At 36.2% G+C, this 22,493-nt stretch overlaps 1 protein-coding gene across 12 annotated transcripts in view; it reads right to left on the reverse strand.

Moving 5' to 3' along the window:
- PCDH15 (protocadherin related 15) overlaps positions 1–22,493 on the reverse strand; it is a 1,888,416-nt gene that overhangs the window by 198,423 nt on the left and 1,667,500 nt on the right. For all 12 annotated transcript variants that reach the window (XM_030941315.1, XM_030941316.1, XM_030941314.1 and 9 more), the window contains 2 exons: positions 14,174–14,479; positions 11,459–11,683 (listed from right to left, as the gene is read on the reverse strand). In XM_030941315.1, the coding sequence (XP_030797175.1) occupies positions 11,459–11,683; positions 14,174–14,479 (531 nt within the window). The remainder of the gene's footprint in view (positions 1–11,458; positions 11,684–14,173; positions 14,480–22,493) is intronic.

The following is a 22,493-nucleotide window of genomic DNA, read 5'->3' on the forward strand; positions in this document are numbered from 1 at the left end:
TTCCTCTTCCTTGTCCAAAATCATCAATAAATGAATTATTTTTCTGTTTTTAATGTTTTAACTGATCAATTCCACCAAGTCATAGTAGACAAGAGTATACCAAGGTAAAATTTTCACCTGTCGAGAAGATATTTTGCTATAATTAGTCTATTTAGATCACTCTCACCTTAGTCGTTTCCATCTGCTTACGTATTATGGAATCTTCATAACCACCAATATTACATTCCCTAAATATTTTTGTAACAGATTTCTAAATGTTATAACACAATAGTGTGACAAAATCACATTTCAAAATACAGTAAAATCAAAGCCCTCCCTTCAGGCTGTCCATAATATTTTCTTGTTGCTTGATCCTTTTTCCAGACCACTAGAGCACTGACAATCATTGTCTCAGGAAAGAGGTACGAAAAGAAAAATAAGGTTACCCAAGAAAACATTTTGACAGTTTGGGTTCCTATTTCCAAAGGAAATGTACTGTTGACTAAAGTTTTAATTCCCTGAAATAAACACATTTCCTACCTCCTGAAATAAATATCTGAGGACAGAGAGACACAAGAATGGAGGAATAAAGTATATAGACATGTGGAACCCTGAGAAATAAAGAACCCAGATCCCGATAAAACTCTCCTAACAGGTTTTGGGCATCCGAGGATGGAAGGAGCTTATGATCTCCATTCCAAGTTAGTTTAGAGGTGGCGGCAGTATCCACAGAAGAAATGGCATCAATTTGTGTGCTAGCAGATGATCTTAGGTCAAGTGTAAAAAAAAAAAAAAAAAAAAAAGACAGTGAAAGAGGTGGAGACCAAGAGAACTAACTAGAAGCGGCTGGTGTGTGTCAGTCTCATGGAGAAAAGAAAGGCTGGCAAGTGGACACTAGCTCATCTGAAAAATCCAGGTGGAGACACACTGATTCATCAGGGAAACAGCATAACACATAGAGAACAGAGGAGAGCAAGACCGGATAACTGCCCACCCTAGGGGTGGCACAGAGCCAGGGGAGTCTTCCCACTGTGGGGAAACTGTGAATAAGTGAGTCCCTCGGGACCCACACTTCTGCCATGAACTTTTGCATATCTGGGCTCAGGAGGTCTCCTCCGTGAGCTCCCCACCAGTGTCTCTAGGCTGACATGGAGAACCATGTGGAGTCTTGGCAGAGCCATACTCAGATACACATGGAGTCCCAGGAGACCTGTATTCCCAGACACTCTGGTACCAGCGCCTGTAGCTCCTGTAGCAGCGGAGGCCAGACTTGCATGCTCCCAGTAAAGAGGCCAAATCTACGAGGCTGAGCAGTGAAACATTGCAGGCCTCATCTCAGCTGCACCTTGCAGGATAAGGCCTGCTGTCCATTACAGCCCCACCTGAGTTCCTGGGTCCGGAGCAGCTCTGTACTTCTCCGGGATGGAGCTCCCAGTGGGAGAGGCCGGCTGCCATTTTTGCTGCTCTGCAACCCTCCCTCTTTTTGCTCTTAGGCTTGGGAGGGGCAGGCTTTAGGAACTAATGCAGACCCCCAACACAGTATAATTTCCTTACAGAAAAGTGGGTAGGCTGCTTTCCATGTGGGTCCACACCCTTGCTATTTCTCACTGGGCAGGGCTAGGACCTCGGTAACCCCCCAACTGGATTCCTGGGCCAATAGCAGCTCTGTACTTCCCTGGGACAGAGTTCCCAGAGGGCAAGGCAGGTCACCATTTTTTGCTGCTCCACAGTCCTCACTCCTGTTACCCTCAGGCTCAGGAGGGAACGTAGTGGTTGGAGACTGATGCAAACCCCTAGCACAGCACAGCAGCATTACAGAAAAACAGTTAGACTGCTTTCTATGCAGGTCTCCACCTCTGCTAGTCTTTACTGCTCAGTGCCTCTGGATTTGGGCCCCTAGCACAACCACCCTGTCAATGCCTAATACTTCAGTCAGTGGTGAGAAAACCCTAGAGACAATTCACAACCTCTTTGTGACTGCAGCTGCCCTTGGACTGGGGAGGAACAAAGGGCCTGGTCACTATGCAGGAACTCCAGGACACCACAGCTACCATATGGACAGAAGCCCAGTCTCTCTTCCCCATGAGCCCCCTACCTCTCACTCTTTACCAGGCAGGGCCCATGCTCGGGACCACGGAACAGCCACCCCATCTCCAGCTGAGCATTCCCACTGCTAGTGGCTTTGTGTTTCCTTAAAGAGGGACTCCCACAGTCAACTAATAGCCACTCTGCCACTGCCATGGCAGTAGTTCTGCCCTTCCTGCCCTCGGACTGGAGAAGAAAGAAAGAGCCCAAAGGTTTTACTCACTCTTCCAGGAGGACACAGTCATCATATAGAGAGAAGCTCAGACTCTCCTACCTGTGAATCAACCTCCCGCTCCTTACCCAGCTCGGCGCAGCAGTGCAGCCACCCCACTCCCTGGCTGGACATTCCCAGTAGCAGCACTTTTGAGTTTCCCTGAGGTGGAGCACTCAGGGACAACCAAAAGCCCCTCTGCCACTGCTGCTGCAGTGGTATTGCCCTTGCTGCCCTCAGACTGTGGTGGGAGCAAAGACCCTGAGTGCTTTAACCACACCTCCAGTCAGCCACATCACCCACAAGCTTGGACCTACGATGCAGCTACCACACCCCAGGCTGATTGTACTGATTAGTAGTGGCTCTGTATTTTTCTGGGGTGGAGCACCAAGAGAAAAGTGAAAGGCCATCTGCCACAGCCACAGTCAAGGTCCCTTCCCCTGTTGTGTATAAGAATATAAAGCCTGAGCTTGCCCTGTAGCTACAGTGTATAGCCTGGGAGTGCCAAACTGAGATATACAGCCAGGAGTCAAGTGCAAAAGGAGCCCGCACTTTTAGAGTACTGAGAAGGGGCACAACAATCCTTAGGAAATACAGGAGACTGACTAAGAGCCTACCTACTGGCCATTCCAGTTAAGTGCCATCCACTGGACCACAGTCCAAACTTTAATATTAAAAATACTTCGCTAATATATTCATCTGTGAAACCAAGGACAAGAGCTCAGTTACAAATAAAGGTCATGCACAAAAACTCAATCCTCTGAAAACATCCAAATAACCCAACTGACTGTACTCAAATTAGATAGTTGAAAGAATATCAGAAAACACAGATGAGAAAGAACCAGTGCAAGAACTCTGGCAACTCAGAAAATAAGTGTCTTTTTTTCCTCCAAACAACTGCACTAGTTCCCCACCAAGGATTCTTAACTCAGTTGAAATGGTTGAAATACAAGAAATAGAATTCAGAATATGGGTAGGAATGAAAATCATTGAGAATCAGGGAAGAAGTCAAAATGCAAACCAAGGAAACTAAGGATTGCAATAAAACAATACAGGAGCTGGTAGATGAAATGGCTATCATAAGAAAGAACCAAAATGATCTGACAGAGCTGAAAAGCACACTACAAGAATTTCATATTGTAATTGCATTAACAGCAGAATAGACCAAGCTGAGGAAAGAATCACAGAGTGTGAAGACTGGCTCTCTGAACTAACTAAGACAGACAAAAATAATAATAATAATAAAGAATAAAAAAGAATGGACAAAACCCTTGAAAAATACGGGATTATGTGAAGATACTAGATCTACCCCTCACTGGCATCACTAAGGGAAATGGGGAAACGGCAGGAAATTTGAAAAACATATTTCAGGATATTGTCCATGAAAACTTCCCAACCTCACTAGAGAGGCCAATATTAAAATTTAAAAACTGCAGAGAACTGCAAGTTACTATACAGGAAGACCATCCACAAGATACACAATCATCAGATTCTCTTTCATTCTCTTTAAAATGAAAGAACAAAATTCTAAAGGCGGATAGAAAGAAGGAGCAGGAAATCTACAAAGAGAACCCATCAGGTTAACAGTGTACCTTTCAGCAGAAACCCTATAAGCCAGAAGAGATTGGGGGCCTATATTCAGCATTCTTAAAGAAAAGAATTTCAATCCAAGAATGTCATATCCAGTGAAACTAAGCTTCATAAGCAAAAAAGAAATAAAATCCTTCTCAGACAAGCAAATTCTATGGGAATTTATGACAACCAGGCCTGCCTTATAAGAGCTCCTGAAAGGAGTGCTAAATGTGAACACTATAAAAACACACTTAAATACACAGATCTCTCACAGTATAAAGCAATGACATAAATAAGTCTACATAATAACCAGCTAACAATATGATGACAGGATCAAATTCACACATATCAATATCAACATTGGATGTAAATGGGCTAAATGCCACAATTTAAAGGCACAGAGTGACAAGCTGGATAAAGAAGCAAGAGCCAAGGTTATGCGAGGCCCATCTCACATGCAGTGACATCCACAGGCACAAAGTAAAGGGTTGGAGAAAAGTCTACCAAGAAAACAGAAAACAGAAAAAAGCTGAAGTTGTTATCCAAATTTCAGACAAAAGAGACTTTAAATCAACAAATATCACAAAAGACAAAGCTAGGCTTTATATAATGGCAAAGGGTACAATTCAACAGGAAGATCTAAATATCCTAAATATATATTCATCCAACACAGGAGCACCCAGATTCATAAAGCAAATTCTTACAGACCTACAAAGAGACTTCAATTTCCATACAATAGTGGGACATTTCAATACCCCATGGACAGTAATAGACAGATGATCAAGGTGACAAAGTAAAAAAGATATTTAGGACCTGAATTCAACACTTGAACAAATGGACATAATAGACATCTATAGAACTCTCCACCCCAAAACAACAGAATATACATGCTTCTCATCACCACATGGCACATACTCTAAAATTGACCACGTAATTGGATACAAAAACAATCTGTAAGAAATTGAAGAAAACTAAAATCATAACAACCACACTCTCTGAACATGGTGCAATAAAAACAGAAATAAATACTAAGAAAAACATTCAAAACCATATAATTATATGAAAATTAAACAACTTGTTCCTGAGTGATCTCTGAGTAAACAATAAAATGAAGACAGAAATAAAATATTTCAAACTAAAGAAAACAAAGATACAACATACCACAATCTTTGGCACACAGCTAAAGCAGTATTAAGAAAGAAGTTTACAGAGCTAAATGCCCACATTTAAAAAGTCAGAAATATATCAAATGAACAATCTAGCATCATGTCTACAGGAACTGGAGAAACAAGAGCAAACCAAACTCAAAGCCAGCAGAATACAAGAAATAACCAAAATCAGAACTGAACCGAAGGAAATTGAGATGCAAAAGATCATATAAAAGATAAATGAATTTAGGAATTAGGTATTTTAGTTATTTGAAAGACTTAATTAGACAGATGGATGAATAGCTAGACAAATAAGAAAAAAAGAGAAGATCCAACTAAACACAATCAGAAATGACTGATTGAATGAAGAAGGACATTACCACTGACCCCACAGGAATATGAAAGAACCCTCAGAGAGTATGAACACCTCTGTGTACACGACTAGAAACTCAAGAGGAAATGGATGAATTCCTGGAACCATTCAACCTTCCAAGTTTGTATTAAGAAGAAATTGAATCCCTAAACAGACAAATAATGAATTCTGAAATTGAATCAGTAAAAAAAGAGCCTACTAACCAGGAAAAGCTAAGGACCAGATGAATTCACAGCCAAATTCTACCAGATGTATAAAGAAGAGCTGGTACCATCCCTACTGAAAATATTCCAAAAAATTGAGAAGGAGGCATTCCTCCCTAACTCACTCTATGAGGCCAAAATCATCCTGATACCAAAACCTGGCAGAGTCACAACAACAACAAAAAAGAAAACTTCAGGCCAATATCTTTGATGAACATAGATGCAAAAATTTTCAACAAAATACTGGCAAACCAGCAGCACATCAAAAAGCTAATCCACCACAATCAAGTAGGCTTTATGCCTGGGATGCAAGGCTGGTTCAATATAGACAAATCAACAGAAGTGATTCACCACAGAAACAGAACTAAAAGCAAAAACTACATGATCATCTCAACAGATGCAGAAAAGGATTTCAATCAAATTCCACATACTTTCATGTAAAAAACCCTTAACGAACTAGACACTGAAGGAACATACTTTAAAATAATAAAAGACATCTATGACAAATGCACAGCCAAGATCATACTGAATGGGCAAAAGCTGGAGGCATTCCCCTTGAAAAGGGAAACACGATAAGGATGTCCTCTCTTATCATTCCCACTCATCATAGTAATGGAAGTCCTGGCCAGAGCAATAAAGCAATAGAAAGAAATAAAACCCATCCAATGAGGAAGAGAGGATGTCAAACTACCCTTGTTTGCAGATGATATGATTCTACACCTAGAAAACTCCATAGTCTCTGTCCAAAGCTCCTTGATCTAATAAACAACTTCAGCAAAGTTTCAGGATACCAAATCAATGTACAAAAATCAATGATAGCATTCCTATGTACCAACAACATCCAAGCTGAGGGCCAAATCAAGAATGTAATCCCATTTACAATAGTTACACAAAAAAGTATCTAGGAATACAACTAACCAGGGTGGTGAAAAATCTCTATAATGAGAACTTAAAATATTGCTCAGTGAAATCAAAGACGACAGAAACAAATTGAAAAACATTGCATTCTTGTAGATAGAAGGAATCAATATCATTAAAATGGCCATACTGCCCAAAGCAAAGTACAGATTCAATGCTATTCTTATTAAACTACTAAATATATTATTCACAAAACCAGAAAAATGTATTCTAAAATTCATATCAAACCAAAAATGAGCTTGAATAGCTAAGACAATCCAAAGTAAAAAGAAAAAAGCTGAAGATATCACATTATCTTGACTTCAAACTATACTATAATGCTACAGTAACCAAAATGCATTGTCCTGGTACAAAAACAGACACATAGACCAATGGAACAGAATAGAGATCCCAGAAATAATGCCGCATACTTATACCCATCTGATATACAACAAAGTAAATAAAAACAAACAATGGAGAATGGACTCCCTATTCAGCAAATGATGCTGGGTTAACCGGCTATACATATGTAGAAAAATGAAACTAGACCCCTTCCTTACACCATGTACAAAAATGAACTCAAGATGGATTGAAGACTTTAATGTCAAACTTAAAACTATAAAAACACTGGAAGATAACCTAGGAAATATCATTCTGGACATAAACCCTGGCAAAAATTTCATAACAAAGATGCCAAAAACAATTTTACCAATAGCAAAAATTGACAAGTGTGACTTAATTAAACTAAAAGAGCTTCTGCATAGCAAAAAAACCATACAAACAGAGTAAACAGGCCACCTACAGAATGGGAGAAAATGCTTACAAACTATGCAACTGACAAAGGTCTAATATCCAGAATCTATAAGGAACTTACAAATCAACAAGCAAAAAGCAAACCACTCCATTAAAAAGTGGGCAAAAGATATGAACACACACTTTTCAGAAGAAGACATACATATGGTGAACAAGCACATGAAAAAATGCTCATCATCACCAATCATGAGAGCAATGCAAATCGAAACCATGATGAGACACCATCTCACACCAATCAGAATTGCTATTAAAAGTAAAAACAAAACAAAACAAAACAAACAAAAAACAAAAAGCATGCTGGCGAGGTTGAGGAGAAAACAGAACAAAGCAGTTTGGCGATTACTCAAGGAACTCAAAGCAAAATGACCACTTGACCCAATAATCCCATTTTTTAGGTATATATTCAAAGATAAATAAATTGTTGTACCATAAAGATACATGCACGTGTATCATTAGTATCATGCTATTCTCAGTAGTAAAGACATGAAATCAATCAACCTAAATGCCCAACAATGGTCAACTAAATAAAGAAAATGTGGCATATATATGCCATGGAATAACTATGCAGCCATAAAAAAGAATGAGATCATGTCCTCTGCAGCAACATGGATGCAATAGAAGCCATTATCCTAAGTGAACTAACATAGGAACAGAAAACCAAATACTGCATGTTCTCACTTAGAAGCTGAAGGTAAATGTTGAGTACTTAGGGACACAAAGATGGAACAACATACATTGGGGGCTGCTTGAGGGTGGACAGATGGAGGAGAGTGAGGATAAAAAAAAAACTACCTATAAGGTACTATGTTTATTACCTGAGTGGCAAAACAATCTGTACAATCAAATCCTGTAACACACAATTTACCTGTATAAAAAACTGCACATGTATCCATGAGCCTAAATTAAAAACTTTAAAGAAAGAAACGTGTTGGAAATTACTTAAAATCATTTGAATTACTCACCCGAGCATGCCATAAACCTTTTGAATTAAAATAATAATATGTCTTCAGTTACAAGACACAACATATGTTAAGATATAACATTTAATTTATATTATTTTTTGAGATGGAGTTTCGCTCTTGTTGCCCAGGCTAGAGTGCAGTGCCGTGATCTCAAATCACTGCAACATTCATCTCCCAGGTTTAAGTGATTCTCCTGCCTCAGCCTCCTGAGTAGCTGGGATTAGAGGTGTGCGCCACCACGCCCAGTTAATTTTGTTTATTTTTAATAGAGATGGGGTTTCATCATGTTGGCCAGGCTGATCTCAAACTCCCAACCTCAGGTGATCCATCCGCCTTGGCCTCCCAAAGTGTAGGGATTACAGGTATGAGCCACCATGCCCAGCCAAGATATAACATTTATTTACCAAAGTTTTATGAGTTACAATAGCAAAGACATGAAATCAACCTAAATACTCATCAACGGTGAATTAGATAAATATAAAAGGGTACATACACACCATAGAATACTATGAAGCCCTAAAAAAGAATAAAATCATGTCCTTTGCAGTAACATAGCTACCACTGGAGGCCATTATTCTAAACAAATTCAGGAACATAAAACCAAACACTGAATGTTCTCACTTCTAAATGGTAACTAAATATTGGGTACTCATGGACATAAAAATAGACACTGAAGATTAATAGACAGAAATTGGGTGGGTTAGGAAGTGAAGAAGCAGGAGTTGAGAACCTAATTATTGGGTACTATATTCACTATCTGGTTGACAAGGTCATTCATATCCCAAAACTCAGCATCATGCAACACACTTACGTAACAAATGTGAACATGTAATGCCTGAATCTAAATAAAAGATGAAAATGTAAAATAAGACACTAAAAAAAGAAAAGGTAGTGGAATACTTCCTGTGTTTAACTGTGATTGCAGAATTATCTTAAAAAAATAAAATCCAAACCCCAAAATTTTAGGGTCAAGAACATTAACCTACTGGAAAAATATGGTTATATTAATTATGTATTGGTGAAATATTTTTTCACATCATTACTTTGTTGTCTAAGAAAACTAATAGCATATATCTAGCTATTTGGCAGCACAACCACCAATGACCTAAGAAAAGTGAATTCTTCTTCCATCATTTCAAATAAAATAAAATATTATTTGTAGTCCCTATGAGAATTGCAGAAAAGTTGCCTATGACCTTGTTTACCTTATGACCCTGGATACATATAGTCTTCTTCTAAGGTCCCTCAGAGACATTTGTGTTGCACATGCATAATCTGAATGATCTCACATAAATGTACTGGACACTAAAATTAAAAAAAAATTAAAAAAAGAAAGAAAAAGAGAGTAATCTTCAGGAACTTTGTTTCATTTTAGGCAGAAATGTATCTGCACCTTCCCACCGTCTTCAGGTAGCCAACAAAATCCAAATGATATGGAATTGTTAGTAATTTATCATACGTAAATTCTGCTAAACAATTCACCTTAAACACATAATGGACTGTAACTCTAACCACTTCAAAAGAACAAATGAAAAATCATTGACAGGAACAAAATACAACCTGAATGTAATACTGACAAAGGTTAAGTAAACACAGATGCCTAGAGGTATCTGCATGATCTCCAGGATTAGATAACCTAACAAAGCTGCTAGGTCATGTAACTTTGATTTCACTCAGCTATTACACATTTTTAGTGATTATATGAATCATAAATAGTACCAGCATGTAGTAGACAATATGTAGTTGCCAATATTTCATTCCAATCCTATGGTATGATCCTGCAACTAAATATTTACTAAAAATGTCCACATCTTTCCACATTTTTCTATCTAAGCCCATAGATTTCATTTTTTTTTTTTAACATAGAAACTTGATATCTATGGTCACCTGGTAAAATCTGAGCCATAATTATCAATTACATTTTTGGGGTTAGAACATAGATACAACTGTGAATAAAATATAAATCAAAATATCTATACTAAAGTTAAATTGTTTATTCAATTAATTACTCATATTCATCTATTTTATGCAGGGCCATTGAAATACTCTATAAGCTTCTTTGCAAGTGCTTCATTTATCTTACAGATCTTCTGTCTTTTTCCTCCCTCCACTGCCCTTGCTCTGTGTGGGTATCTATATTTCTTTCTGATCAGCCCTTTTTCATCATTCGAAATCTATTGTGGAAGCAGAAAAAAACCACTTTAAATAGGACTCTTTCAAGTTTCTATTTTCTTCCCTTATCAAAACAAAAATTTTTACAATGTACCATGATAGTGAATGAACTTTTACTTTACATTGCCTAAGAAATTACTGCCATGTAAAGTCATTTTTTTAGTAATATACTCATTTAGTAAAGTAACTTGAGGATTTTTGTACCTGTATCTTTGTATTTGAAGTAAATTTCTCAATATGGGATTCAGATGTCTTGTATAAGAATCATCTGTGTACTTCCTCAAATGCTGATGTTTATGATCGGGACAGGTCCTTCTTTGGGGAAGGAGTAGAGAAATCTGGAAGTTTAAGATGATGCTCATTGTATATACTACTATTTGAGGACTGATCAACTTTATAGTACTTCTTCTCATATCTACTTTTAAGTTGTCTCTTAAAACTCACTAGAAATTCAAAAGGTTAAAAATGCCATGCTCTTTCAGGTAATCATCTGGCACATGGTATTATAATAAATGAGATAACAAATCCAGAGTGGTTAACAAAGTCCCCAAGGTCATAGAGCTTAAAAGGGTTGAGCCAGAATTTAGCCTCAATTCCATTTAACTTGGAAACTTATTTTATCCCAGAGGTTTGGGTCATAAATTAATTTTAGGGCCTAAGAACTCTTGGCCCTTCAGAGTCATTTACAAAATTTTTTTAGTTGCAGAATTTGTACCAAATAATTATGCCTGATGCTGTGGAATTTGAACTAAAATCTAGTCTAGAGAGGTTATGTCTTGATGGAGAGCTGATGCAGACTCAAATTTCCATGGTCCTTGTACTCATATTTAGTGCCTCTTTAAAATTTATCTTTTATAGTCAAAACTATAGTTATTTCTTATGTATTCATAACTATTTTCCGTTGGAAAATCTATGTTCTGGGTCTGGTACCACTGTGTCATTAGGAAATGTTATCAAAACATATTTATAGGTATAATAGAAGAAACAAAACCTACATGTATATAGAGCAAAGCAGGCAACCAGAAGTCATCTTTTGTCCTTACCTTTACAATCACTGTGACAGTAGCAATACCAGGAGGCATTGTTCCATAAATATCAAAGGCCTCTACCAGAAAAGTGATACTTGCTTCTTGGTCTGGAAATGCCTCATAATCTAAACTCCTTAAAAGGGATAGTTCTCCTGTAAATGGATGTAGTGCAAAAAAATGCTTCACTTCTGGGCTTCTTATCCGGTAAGACACATTTGCTCCAAGGTCGACATCTTTGGCCTGTAATAAGCAGAAGAATGGTTTTATTAGTGACGTTACCAAAATAAAGAAATGCAGGAAGGATGGAAGTCATGTGTCAGTGTCTAGGACAGCATGAATTTAATGAGGACAAAAAGACATGTTTTAAAAGAAGAATACATTATTTAATAATTTACCAGAGAGGGGGAAGGAGGGATGGAGGAGAGAAAGACGGAGGGAAGGAGGAAAAGAGGGAGGCAGAGAGAGGGAGAACCAGAGAGAGAGAGAGAGAGAAAGAGAGAGAGAGAGAGAGAGAGAGAGAGAGAGAGAGAGAAATATTCCCATAAGATTTTGTCATTGTCAATGTTATTACTTTATCTATTTAACTTGAAAAATCACTAAATGAATTGTATCACAGTAAAAAAACAGTCTTAAATGATTACTTCTTATTTTCTGCTGATTTAATAATAATGAACAAATATTTTAAATAAAAATAAATACTGAGTGATTTCCATAAACATAATGGATGGCTAAAGTACTATAAGAAAATTAAGAAAATATAAGTAGTAATTCTTCTTCACAGTGATCCTGTAATACAATTCTAGAGATCACTCTACTATACTTCCCTTCATTTAACTAGCATTTGAGTAGTAGTTACACACAGGTGCTGTAGAGAGCACCAAAATGAATCAAGACACAATTATTGCCCTACAGGTTACGGTCTCAGAGAAGAAATAAGACACAAATACTAAAATAGAAAGGAAAAAATGTGACATGCAATCTAAAAGATGTTCTAAATTGGGAACGATGTCCTTTAGCTGAAAGGATGGGTTTTCATGGGAGTCTTGTAGAAAGGCTGTTTCACTCAGTACAGACTAGCAACTGCACCATAGGTACAGAAAACCAAATGGAGCAAAAATGAAAATGGGGAAGATTCAGAGTATGTTATAATGTGCATATTTTAATGCAAACATCTCCTATGTGAACCTCAGCCTTGGTCTCCTCCAATCAATTATTGACTTAACAATCAGAAAGATACTATTAAAGCATACATTTTATTATGTGATTTTTCCTGCTTAAAATCCTCTGGTTTTTAATTCAATTTTCAATCAACGCCATTATCCTTAACATGGTAAGAGTCACTACATTTTCTAGACCTTTAGCCCCTCACCCCTCACACTTTCCCGTCTTCCATGATTTTGACCACGCTTTTTTTCCTCCACTACTTTAAACAATCTTTCTTCCTTTGCCTCTTGAATAGCTCTTACTTGCCCCTCAGTTCACCATTTAGAAATAAGTTTCTCTTTGCCTTAAGATTAGGTTAGGAGCTCCACCTCTATTACCTAGGCCCTTTGTACTGAGGACCTACGTTTTAACTACTGATTTTCTGAAAACTCCAAGAAAGCAGCAAATTTGTTTTGTTCACCCTTGTATCCCCAAAGTCTGTGTATCCCCTAGGACAGCATGAATTTAACAACACTGGCAGGAGACTTTGCATACTGTGCATACTGAAGACATGTTTGTTAAATAAATATATTAACTAATTAATTAATTGATAGATGAATGGTGGAACAGATGAAGGCATAATGGTTCTCTCCCTGGTATTTGCCTTATTTAGATTTGTTAATGTTTATTGCTGAGTTCAGTTATGGAAGTGATACAGAGTCTGGAAACTGTGCTAAAAAACATTCAAGTTGTGGACTGCAGGTGGAAAATTGGCTACTTTTTTTTTTTTTCTTTCAAAACATACCTCATAGACCAACTGAGTCAGTATTAAATGAGGTGGCTGCTTAAAAATGCAGATTTATGGATCAGCCTAACCTACTGAATCAAAATGTTCAGGACTTCTTGTAATTTATAGTTGAAAACTTAAAAAAGAGGCTTGATACACAGATGTCATTAAAAAGGAGAGTTAGATTACTAGAAGATGCCTTTTGTGTATTGAATGTGAAAAAAATACAGAATAATGGGTATAAACGATATCTGTAAAATGGAGGGGGAACCAATATGTAACTCTGTGTTTTTCCTGTGTATACACATGTACGTTATATATGTACAACCCACACAAATGAATACACACACACACACACACACACACACACACACACACACACACAATTTTTTTGACATTTGTGTGAACACAAAGATAAATGTGAAATAAATTTAATGCTGAGTACTCTGGAGGAACAATGTGGGAGATTGTTAACTTTTGCTTCATAAACTATTGTATTGTCAACAGTTGGGATAAACAGAATATTACTTTTGTAAATTAAAAAATCTATTAAAAAGTATTTTTAAAATTTCTTACAGAGAGACCTTTCTGTCCTTAATTTTTGGGATATCTTTAAAGTAGGCTTGCCACATCAAATACAATATGCAATATTGGAGAAATAATAAAAAGTTATTCATTGCTTATCTGAAATTAAAATCCAGCTTGGTGTGCTGTATTTTTACTTGCTAATTTTGGCAAACAAACCCTAATAGCAAACCTCCTAATGTAGAATTAATGTAATAAATGCTTTTTCCACACACCTCTATTTGAAGAATGGTGGTCCCAGCTGGCAGATTCTCCTCAACAAGGACAGTGTACATTGAATTGGTGAACACAGGACTATTATCATCAATGTCCAAAACCTTGATGGCCAGGGTTAGAGTTGAATGACGAGGGTGTACTGCTCCATCTGTTGCCACAACAACAAGTTCATAGTAGTCCCTGACTTCTCTGTTAAGCTTCACTGCTGTGTAAATGCTCCCATTGGATGTGATACGAAAAAGATTATTAAAGTTACCCAAACTGTAGTGCACTTGACCATTTATTCCAGCATCGGGGTCTGTTGCCTATTAAATAAAATGAAAAGCAAGAAAATTCACATAAGTTTTGATGGACTACTGTAAATGAACATAATATTTAACAAATTATGGCATTTTTCTGACCAAATATTATTTGGTTAAGGATGAAATGACAATGACAATACAATGCAAAATATAAAACATGAAAAATATTATATTTAATATTCTTCATTTAAAATTAACATAACAAAAACTTATAATGTCATTAGCAATAACAATACTATATTATGACAGAAAACTCATATTATAAAAATACTGAATCTTTATGTCTTATTATTTTAATAGGTTTTGAATTCTAAAGTGAGAAAAAATTTTGTTTTTAATTCATTTAGCATAATCTGCTGAGTGACAATTTAAGATTACATAGGTTTTTGCTCACTTTACATATTCATTTTATGTTTATATCTGTTTAGTGATAATATTATTATGCATTGTTTATAATAGATAACATTTTACTATGTTATGCCATTATTATGTGATAATTGTTATTATAATAAACATTAATCATATTTATCATAAATAATATTTATAAGTATAACCTGACTTAATCCTCGTGATGTTGTTATGAGTAAATATTATTAATCTCATTTTACAAATGAGAACACTGTGGCTTATGGAAGGCTACACAAGAAACAAATATCTCAGTGTCCCAACTTCTTAACACAATACTTCATATATAAAAGTACTTAACAAATGCTTGTTGAATTAATGAACATTAGATGAAATGAAACAGATTTGAAACTAAATCTGTTCCAAAAGCCAAATAGGAGTAAAACTACAGTAACTGTAATGTACCTGCAAGGGACTCTTCTTCAACATTAGAAAACACATCTCTGCATAAATGAGAATGTTTGATAGCATAATATACCCATATTTACTGAAAATTTGAAGTCATGTAAAATTACTTTGCATCAAATAAAATGAGAAAATATTAAGTAAATATTCATCTAATGAAATGTAATAAGAATGAATCTTAGCTAAAACTCAATTGTGATACTAATTATGAATCTCGCTATCAGCTACTGTATATTTTGCTTTGAAATGTTCCATGTAAAAGAAACTGAAATGGGTCTTAGAAACTGTAAAATGTTATACAATTATGCCCAAACTGTCAATAGGAAAGGAAGGAAAACAAAACACTTGGCTGCCTTATGAGCCAGGGACACAAAAATCACTCCAGGTCCACAAAGCGTGGAATACAATACGATGTGTTTTAACAGCACATATGCAGTTGTATATTCAGTTTTACAGGCACTGGTAAAGCATGCAGAATGGGATGCTGAATGTTTGTGCCTTCTTTGAAACAAGAATGTCTAAGATGTGAAAATCATGTTTACAGCAGTGTTCCTGTATGTCATAATGCCAAGCATTTCAGCAGGATTTGTCTCTTTGACTCATGAAAACACAACTGCCCCTGGGAGTTTAATATCTCTGAGGTTTAGTTCTGAGAAAAGATAGAAGAATTGCAGAAATACCTGAAGAGAGAAAATACTGTGACAGAGTTGAATAGTTTCTGTCAATATAGTTTCTTTTACTTTTATACTTTGCCTAGAATTTGTCTTATGAATTATTGACAAATCAGTCAAGCTGATCATTTTAGTGAAAACAAACACTGCCTTCTCCTTTTTTCAGCAAAAAAAGAGGGTGAACTCTTTTTTTGGTCTGAAATTACTCATCAAGTAAATAGAAAAATTTCTAGGCCAATAACAAAATATAAATATGTCTTGTTTCATAACCATAATACCCTTAAAATTTCAGTCACTTTTTCTGTCAATGGAATATCTTAAGATCGAAAATATTAATCATTTATGCAATTGGAAATTTAAATGACTCTTGTTCAAGTTGTTTTTACTGACTCATATAATTGAATATTTATTATGGTAGAATGACTCAATTTGACTGATGTGGCTGTATGTGTGTCTGTGTGTTTTATACATGTCCAGCTGTTTCTATATCCACTAGGAAACATATCTAAATTAGTTTTGCTTTGGCTCCCATAGCAAATTATCACAAATTGAGCAGCTGACACAAAACAAGTTCATTATTTTAAAGCTCTATAGGTCAGAAATTCAAGATGGCCTCGCCAGGGCTATGTTTCTTTCTGGAGACTCTAAGGAGAAACAATGTCCTTGCTCATTCAGGTTATTGACAGAATTCAGTTGCTAGAGTTTGTAGAACTGGGATCCCCACTTCCTTGATGGTTGTCATGTGACGACCAATCCCGGTTTCTAGAGGTCCCCATATCCCTTGGCTCATGACACATTTCCTCCATTTTTAAAGCCAGCAATGGTGGTCCAGCCCCTCTCACATTCTTTGAATCCCTCCCTCCATCTTTTTCCATTTTATCTTTCTGACCTACTCTTCAGGCATCCTCCTCCACTTTTAAGGGCATGTAAGATTACATTACGCTCCCTTGGACAATCCAGGAAAGAATCCCCATCTCAGCATCTTTAACCTTGATATATGTGTGTGCACACATGTGCAAGTGTGTGTATACTGCCATATATAAATATATAGCAATCTATATTTTATGATGATTTTATGATGGGATTTTTTTTTTTTTGAAACAGGTCTTGCTCTGTCACCCATGCTGGGGTGCAGTGGTGTGATCTAGGCTCACTGCAACCTTTACCTCCCAGGCTCAAGTGATCCTCCCACCTCAGCCTCCTGAGTAGCTGGCACTACAAGTACATGCCCACATGCCTGGCTAATTTTTTGTACTTTTATTAGAGACGGGGTTTCCCCTTGTTGCCCAGGTCAGTCTTGAACTTCTGGGCTCAAGCTATCCTCCTACTTTGGCTTCCCAAAGTGCTGGGATTACTCACCCAGCCTGATAGGGGCTTTTAGAGAAAATATCCAAGCAGATATTCATTAAGCAGACTGACAGTAGATGCTAAATTGGGCATCCTCATCAACAGAGTTTCATAATTTTAAATAATCAGTTTAAATTGGTATAAATTATGATATGTCAAGTACACACACTATTGGACTGAATCTATGACCACTTAATTCACTGAATTCATAGCTACCATGACAAGAAGTATATTTGATGCTTATGGAATAAAATACTATAATATCCCCCAGAAAACTACTCTAAAAATTTTAAGGTGACTGAGACACACATCTAATGGAAACAAAGGGAATAGAATATAAAATGCAGAGCTATTTCCTTATCTATTCCTATGTCCCCATTAAATCAAGGAGCATAAATAAGGTAATGTAAGTTAAGCAACATGAGCTGACTGAGCAAGGCAGTTTTACTTATTTACTATTCTAGATGAACATGTAGATGTTAAACAAGATAACCAAACATAGAATCCCTCATTATCAGCAGTACTGTCAAGAACTTTGCATTGATGTTTAATATCTAGTCAAGCAGCTCAGTGTATGATGCTATAATGAAAACATATATCTTCCTAGAAATCAATTAAAAGTTAATTAAATTTGTTAATAAGAAAAATAACACATGTTTTCCCCTTGTACTACATCAAAGCAATAAACAGTAATAGCTGCAACTTTATAATCATCTGTCCATGGTTAACACATTTTTGTAGTATACACCTTACTATGGGGCCTGATTTGTGGCTACTAATTTGTGAATGCATATTGCTGGGAAAGTGGCTGATAGTCTGTAGTCAAATAAAGACCTCACTGGACAGAACTTTGAATAATTTCCAGAAACACCACTCACAAACCTTATTGATTAACACCAAAGTTAGAGTATATGAAAGAAAACCACACAATTACTTAAGAAAAAAATTCAATGTTCAAAGGAATTTATTGAACAAAGATTTTTTGTATAATTTTTGAGAACCAATTTTATACCATGCCACTTGAAAAAAGAGCTGGGAAATATATTTCTTAAACACTAAATTCATTTCTCACCCCTTTTTTCCTCATTATCTTTTTAGAATGGTCTGTTACACAATTCTTTCCATCTATAAAAGTGGAAGTTCATTACTGGGATTGCTAACCTCGGGGTTACCAGTACTGTAGAGAAGACCTAAAAACATGACTGTATGGGTGGAATATATTGGGATAAAACCTCAAAGCAGAAGTTGATATTTGCACTTCTTCCATTGAGAAGTCCCTGGGTAGATTGCTTGTGAAATTTACAATGACTCATTTCCATTTAAAATATGTCAAATATCCATTCAGATTAATTATTTAGATAGGAAATTATATGACAAAAATCAGCCCCAAGAAGATAACTTGAGGAGAAAACCAAAATGGTATAGCTATTATAAAGGTGTGAACTACCGTGTAGCACCTAATTGGCCCTGTGTGAAGCTGAGATAGTGCTTTGCTCTAACTTTTGTTTGTCCTTTACAGTAATTTAAGAGGTCGTGTACATCTTTCTCACTTTGAAGAGGGAACCATCAAAGCTGTTGATCAGGGAGGTTGGGCAGTGCATCCTTCATGACATTACTAGTGAAAATACATTTTTAAAATCATTATCGATTAACTTCAAAAAGATATACGATAGTTGTCTTTTTTTCTTTTAAGAAGCTGAGTTATTTCAAGAGCTGTGATTATTAGTGTAAAGGAGACAATCAATTGAAAGACTCAAAATGCAGGTAAATTTTTTCACTCTCCACACAAATGTCTCATAATCATTATTGAACAATGGCAAGTAGACTTACTGACCAGAAGGTAACTTGCATAACTTGAGTTAAAATCACTAAAAAATAACCAGAATGAATCGCTTTTCATTAAATATTGGAACTTTCAAATACTAGTCCCTAGAAATCTTGAAAACACATTTAACACAAATAATTTTTCAAGGGATCAACTATTACTCTGAGATACACAATAAGCTACATTATGTCCCTCAACTAACTCTCTGACACAAACTCTATGTTTTAGTCAAAGGAATATATTAATGGTGTCAATCAGCTACCAAGAAACTCTCAAGTGTCAGTGGTTTGTTACCACTGATGTTCCTTTCTCACCTATACAGCACCCATTATGAATTCCAAATCCAGCTTTACTTTGTCTTTACTTAGAAGACAGGCTAAAGGAGCAGGCTTTATTGGAATATGAAGCTCATGTGGTGCAAGAATTAAAAAAGACATGAGATAGCCAAGCTGCAGCTTTTAATGTTTCTGCTTGGAGGTCATCACATCACCTATACTTCTGCTTCATCAGTCAAGGCAAATCACACGACAAGGCCAATGTCAAGGGGTGCAGAAATAGCATTCCTTCACATAATGGAAGTGATAAATCAGAAACACTTTTACAATGTACTACCCTGGTTTTCCTTGAAATGACCACGCTCTCCCTCACTTTCCCTGATAGAGTTTTTTTGGTTTGTTTCTATTTTCCCCCAATCCAACTTAAATCTTCAAAACCTAGCTTCAGTTCTACTTCATCTGGGAAATCTCTTCTTTCCATCCAGCCTTCTGATCCCTTTTGCACATAGCAAAACTCACTTTTTATTGCTATTTTTGTATGTTATGCAATTAAATAATTGGCCTAAAAATCTGTAGTGTATCCATGTATTACATAATAGGAGACACTATTAGAGAAAAGAATCTGTAAATTGTTTTGTGGAGTGTACAATGTATGAGAAATGGAAAATCAGAGCAGGGATGGAAATATGGCAGAGAAGTAAAAAAAAAAAAGAAAAAAAAGATAGCAAGTAAATTGGTTTGTTTTCTTAAATAACTATTTTAAATAGTCTGCTCTATGCTTATTGAATATGTGACATTTTGCTTATCAGGTGTTTCTATAGGTCCTATATACTAATCCAAGTTTTAATTTTCTTTTTTCTAGTATTCTGTTGGGTTCAATATAAACATGCCCATGCATTTCTCTGAAGAGTCAAGAGTAATCTACACCTTAAGCATTGTCCTTCTGTCTGTCACAGGGCTTTTTGTTATATTACATTGTTTCACAAATCATTTTTTGTATCATTTCTAGAAAACAAAATCATAACTGGAAACTGGAAAGAATGTGACAGCCAGATTGGATTCTCTGTGAAATTCTAAACAATTAAATTTTCTGGATAACATTCAAGTAAAGGATTAACAGATTTGTAAGTAAAACAAGAGCAATAAAAGTGCCTCTGACTAATATAATAACTATTTAATGAGAGAAAAAATATATCTTAATTTCCCAATACTATCAATCATTTCATTTGCTGAATATAAGCTCAAGTTTTTCCCAAACAGTAATCATAAAATTAAAGGGGATTTTCTCTATTTTACACATATTGTCACAGTTTTACCTACCTTGATAACATCACCGGGATACAGCCAGATATCGGTTCCAGTTTTATGTTATCATCACTCATTCCTTGAGCTAGTATAGTAATTTTCAGCCGTTTCCTTACCTTAATCTGGGATGTCTCCAATAGGTTCATTTAAACATGCATGCTATATCCCACATAATAATAATGGGAGACTTTAACACCCCACCGTCAACATTAGACAAACCAATGAGACAGAAAGTTAACAAGGATATCTAGGAATTGAACTCAGCTCTGCACCAAGCTGACCTAATAGACATCTATAGAACTCTCCACCCCAAATCAACAGAATGTACATTTTTCTCAGCACCACATCGCACTTACTCCAAAATTGACCACATAGTTGGAAGTAAAGCACTCCTCGTCGAATGTAAAAGGACAGAAATTATAACAAACTGTCTGTCAGACAACAGTGTAATCAAACTAGAACTCAGGATTAAGAAACTCACTCAAAACCACTCAACTACATGAAAACTGAACAACCCACTCCTGAATGATTACTGGGTACATAACAAAATGAAGGCAGAAATAAAGATGTTCTTTGAAAACAAAGAGAACCAAGATACAACATACCAGAATCTCTGGGACACATTTAAAGCAGTGTGTAGAGGGAAATTTATAGCACCAAATGCCCACAAGAGAAAGCAGGCAAGATCTAAAACTGACACCCTAACATCACAGTTAAAAGAAATACAGATGCAAGAGCAAACACATTCAAAAGCTAGCAGAAGGCAAGAAATAACTAAGATCAGAGCAGAACTGAAGGAGATAGAGACACAAAAAACCCTTCAAAAAAATAAATGAATCCATGAGTTGGTTTTTTGAAATGATCAACAAAATTGATAGACAGCCAGCAAGACTAATAAAGAAGAAAAGAGGGAAGAACAAAATAAACGCAATAAAAAATGATAAAGGGGATATCACCACCAACCCCACAGAAATACAAACTACCATCAGAGAATACTATAAACCCCTCTATGCAAATAAGCTAGAAAATCTAGAAGAAATGGATAAATTCCTGGACACATACACTCTGCCAATACTAAACCAGGAAGAAATTGAATCCCTGAATAGACCAATAACGGACTCTGAAATTGAGGCAATAATTAATAGACTACCAACCAAAAAAAGTCCAGGACAAGAGGGATTCACAGCTGAATTCTACCAGAGGTACAAGGAGGAGCTGGTACCATTCCTTTTGAAACTATTCCAATGAATAGAAAAAGAGGGAATCCTCCCTAACTCATTTTATGAGACCAACATCATCCTGATACCAAAGCCCGGCAGAGACACAACAAAAAAAAGAGAATTTTAGAACAATATCTCTGATGAACATCGATGCAAAAATCCTCAATAAAATACTGGCAAACCAAATGCAGCAGCACATCAAAATGCTTATCCACCATGATTTAGTGGGCTTCATCCCTGGGATGCAAGGCTGGTTCAACATATGCAAATCAATAAACATAATCCAGCATATAAACAGAACCAAAGACAAACACCACATGATTATCTCAATATTATTGGTGCAGAAAAGGTCTTTGACAAAATTCAACAGCCCTTCATGCTAAAAACGCTCAATAAATTCGGTACTGATGGGACGTATCTCAAAATAATAAGAGCCATTTATGACAGACCCACAGCCAATATCATACTGAATGGGCAAAACTGGAAGCATTCCCTTTGAAAACGGCACAAAACAGGGATGCCCTCTCTCACCACTCCTGTTCAACATAGTGTTGGAAGTTCTGA

This window comes from Rhinopithecus roxellana, chromosome 11 (assembly GCF_007565055.1).
Source record: "Rhinopithecus roxellana isolate Shanxi Qingling chromosome 11, ASM756505v1, whole genome shotgun sequence".
NCBI lineage: Eukaryota > Metazoa > Chordata > Mammalia > Primates > Cercopithecidae > Rhinopithecus > Rhinopithecus roxellana.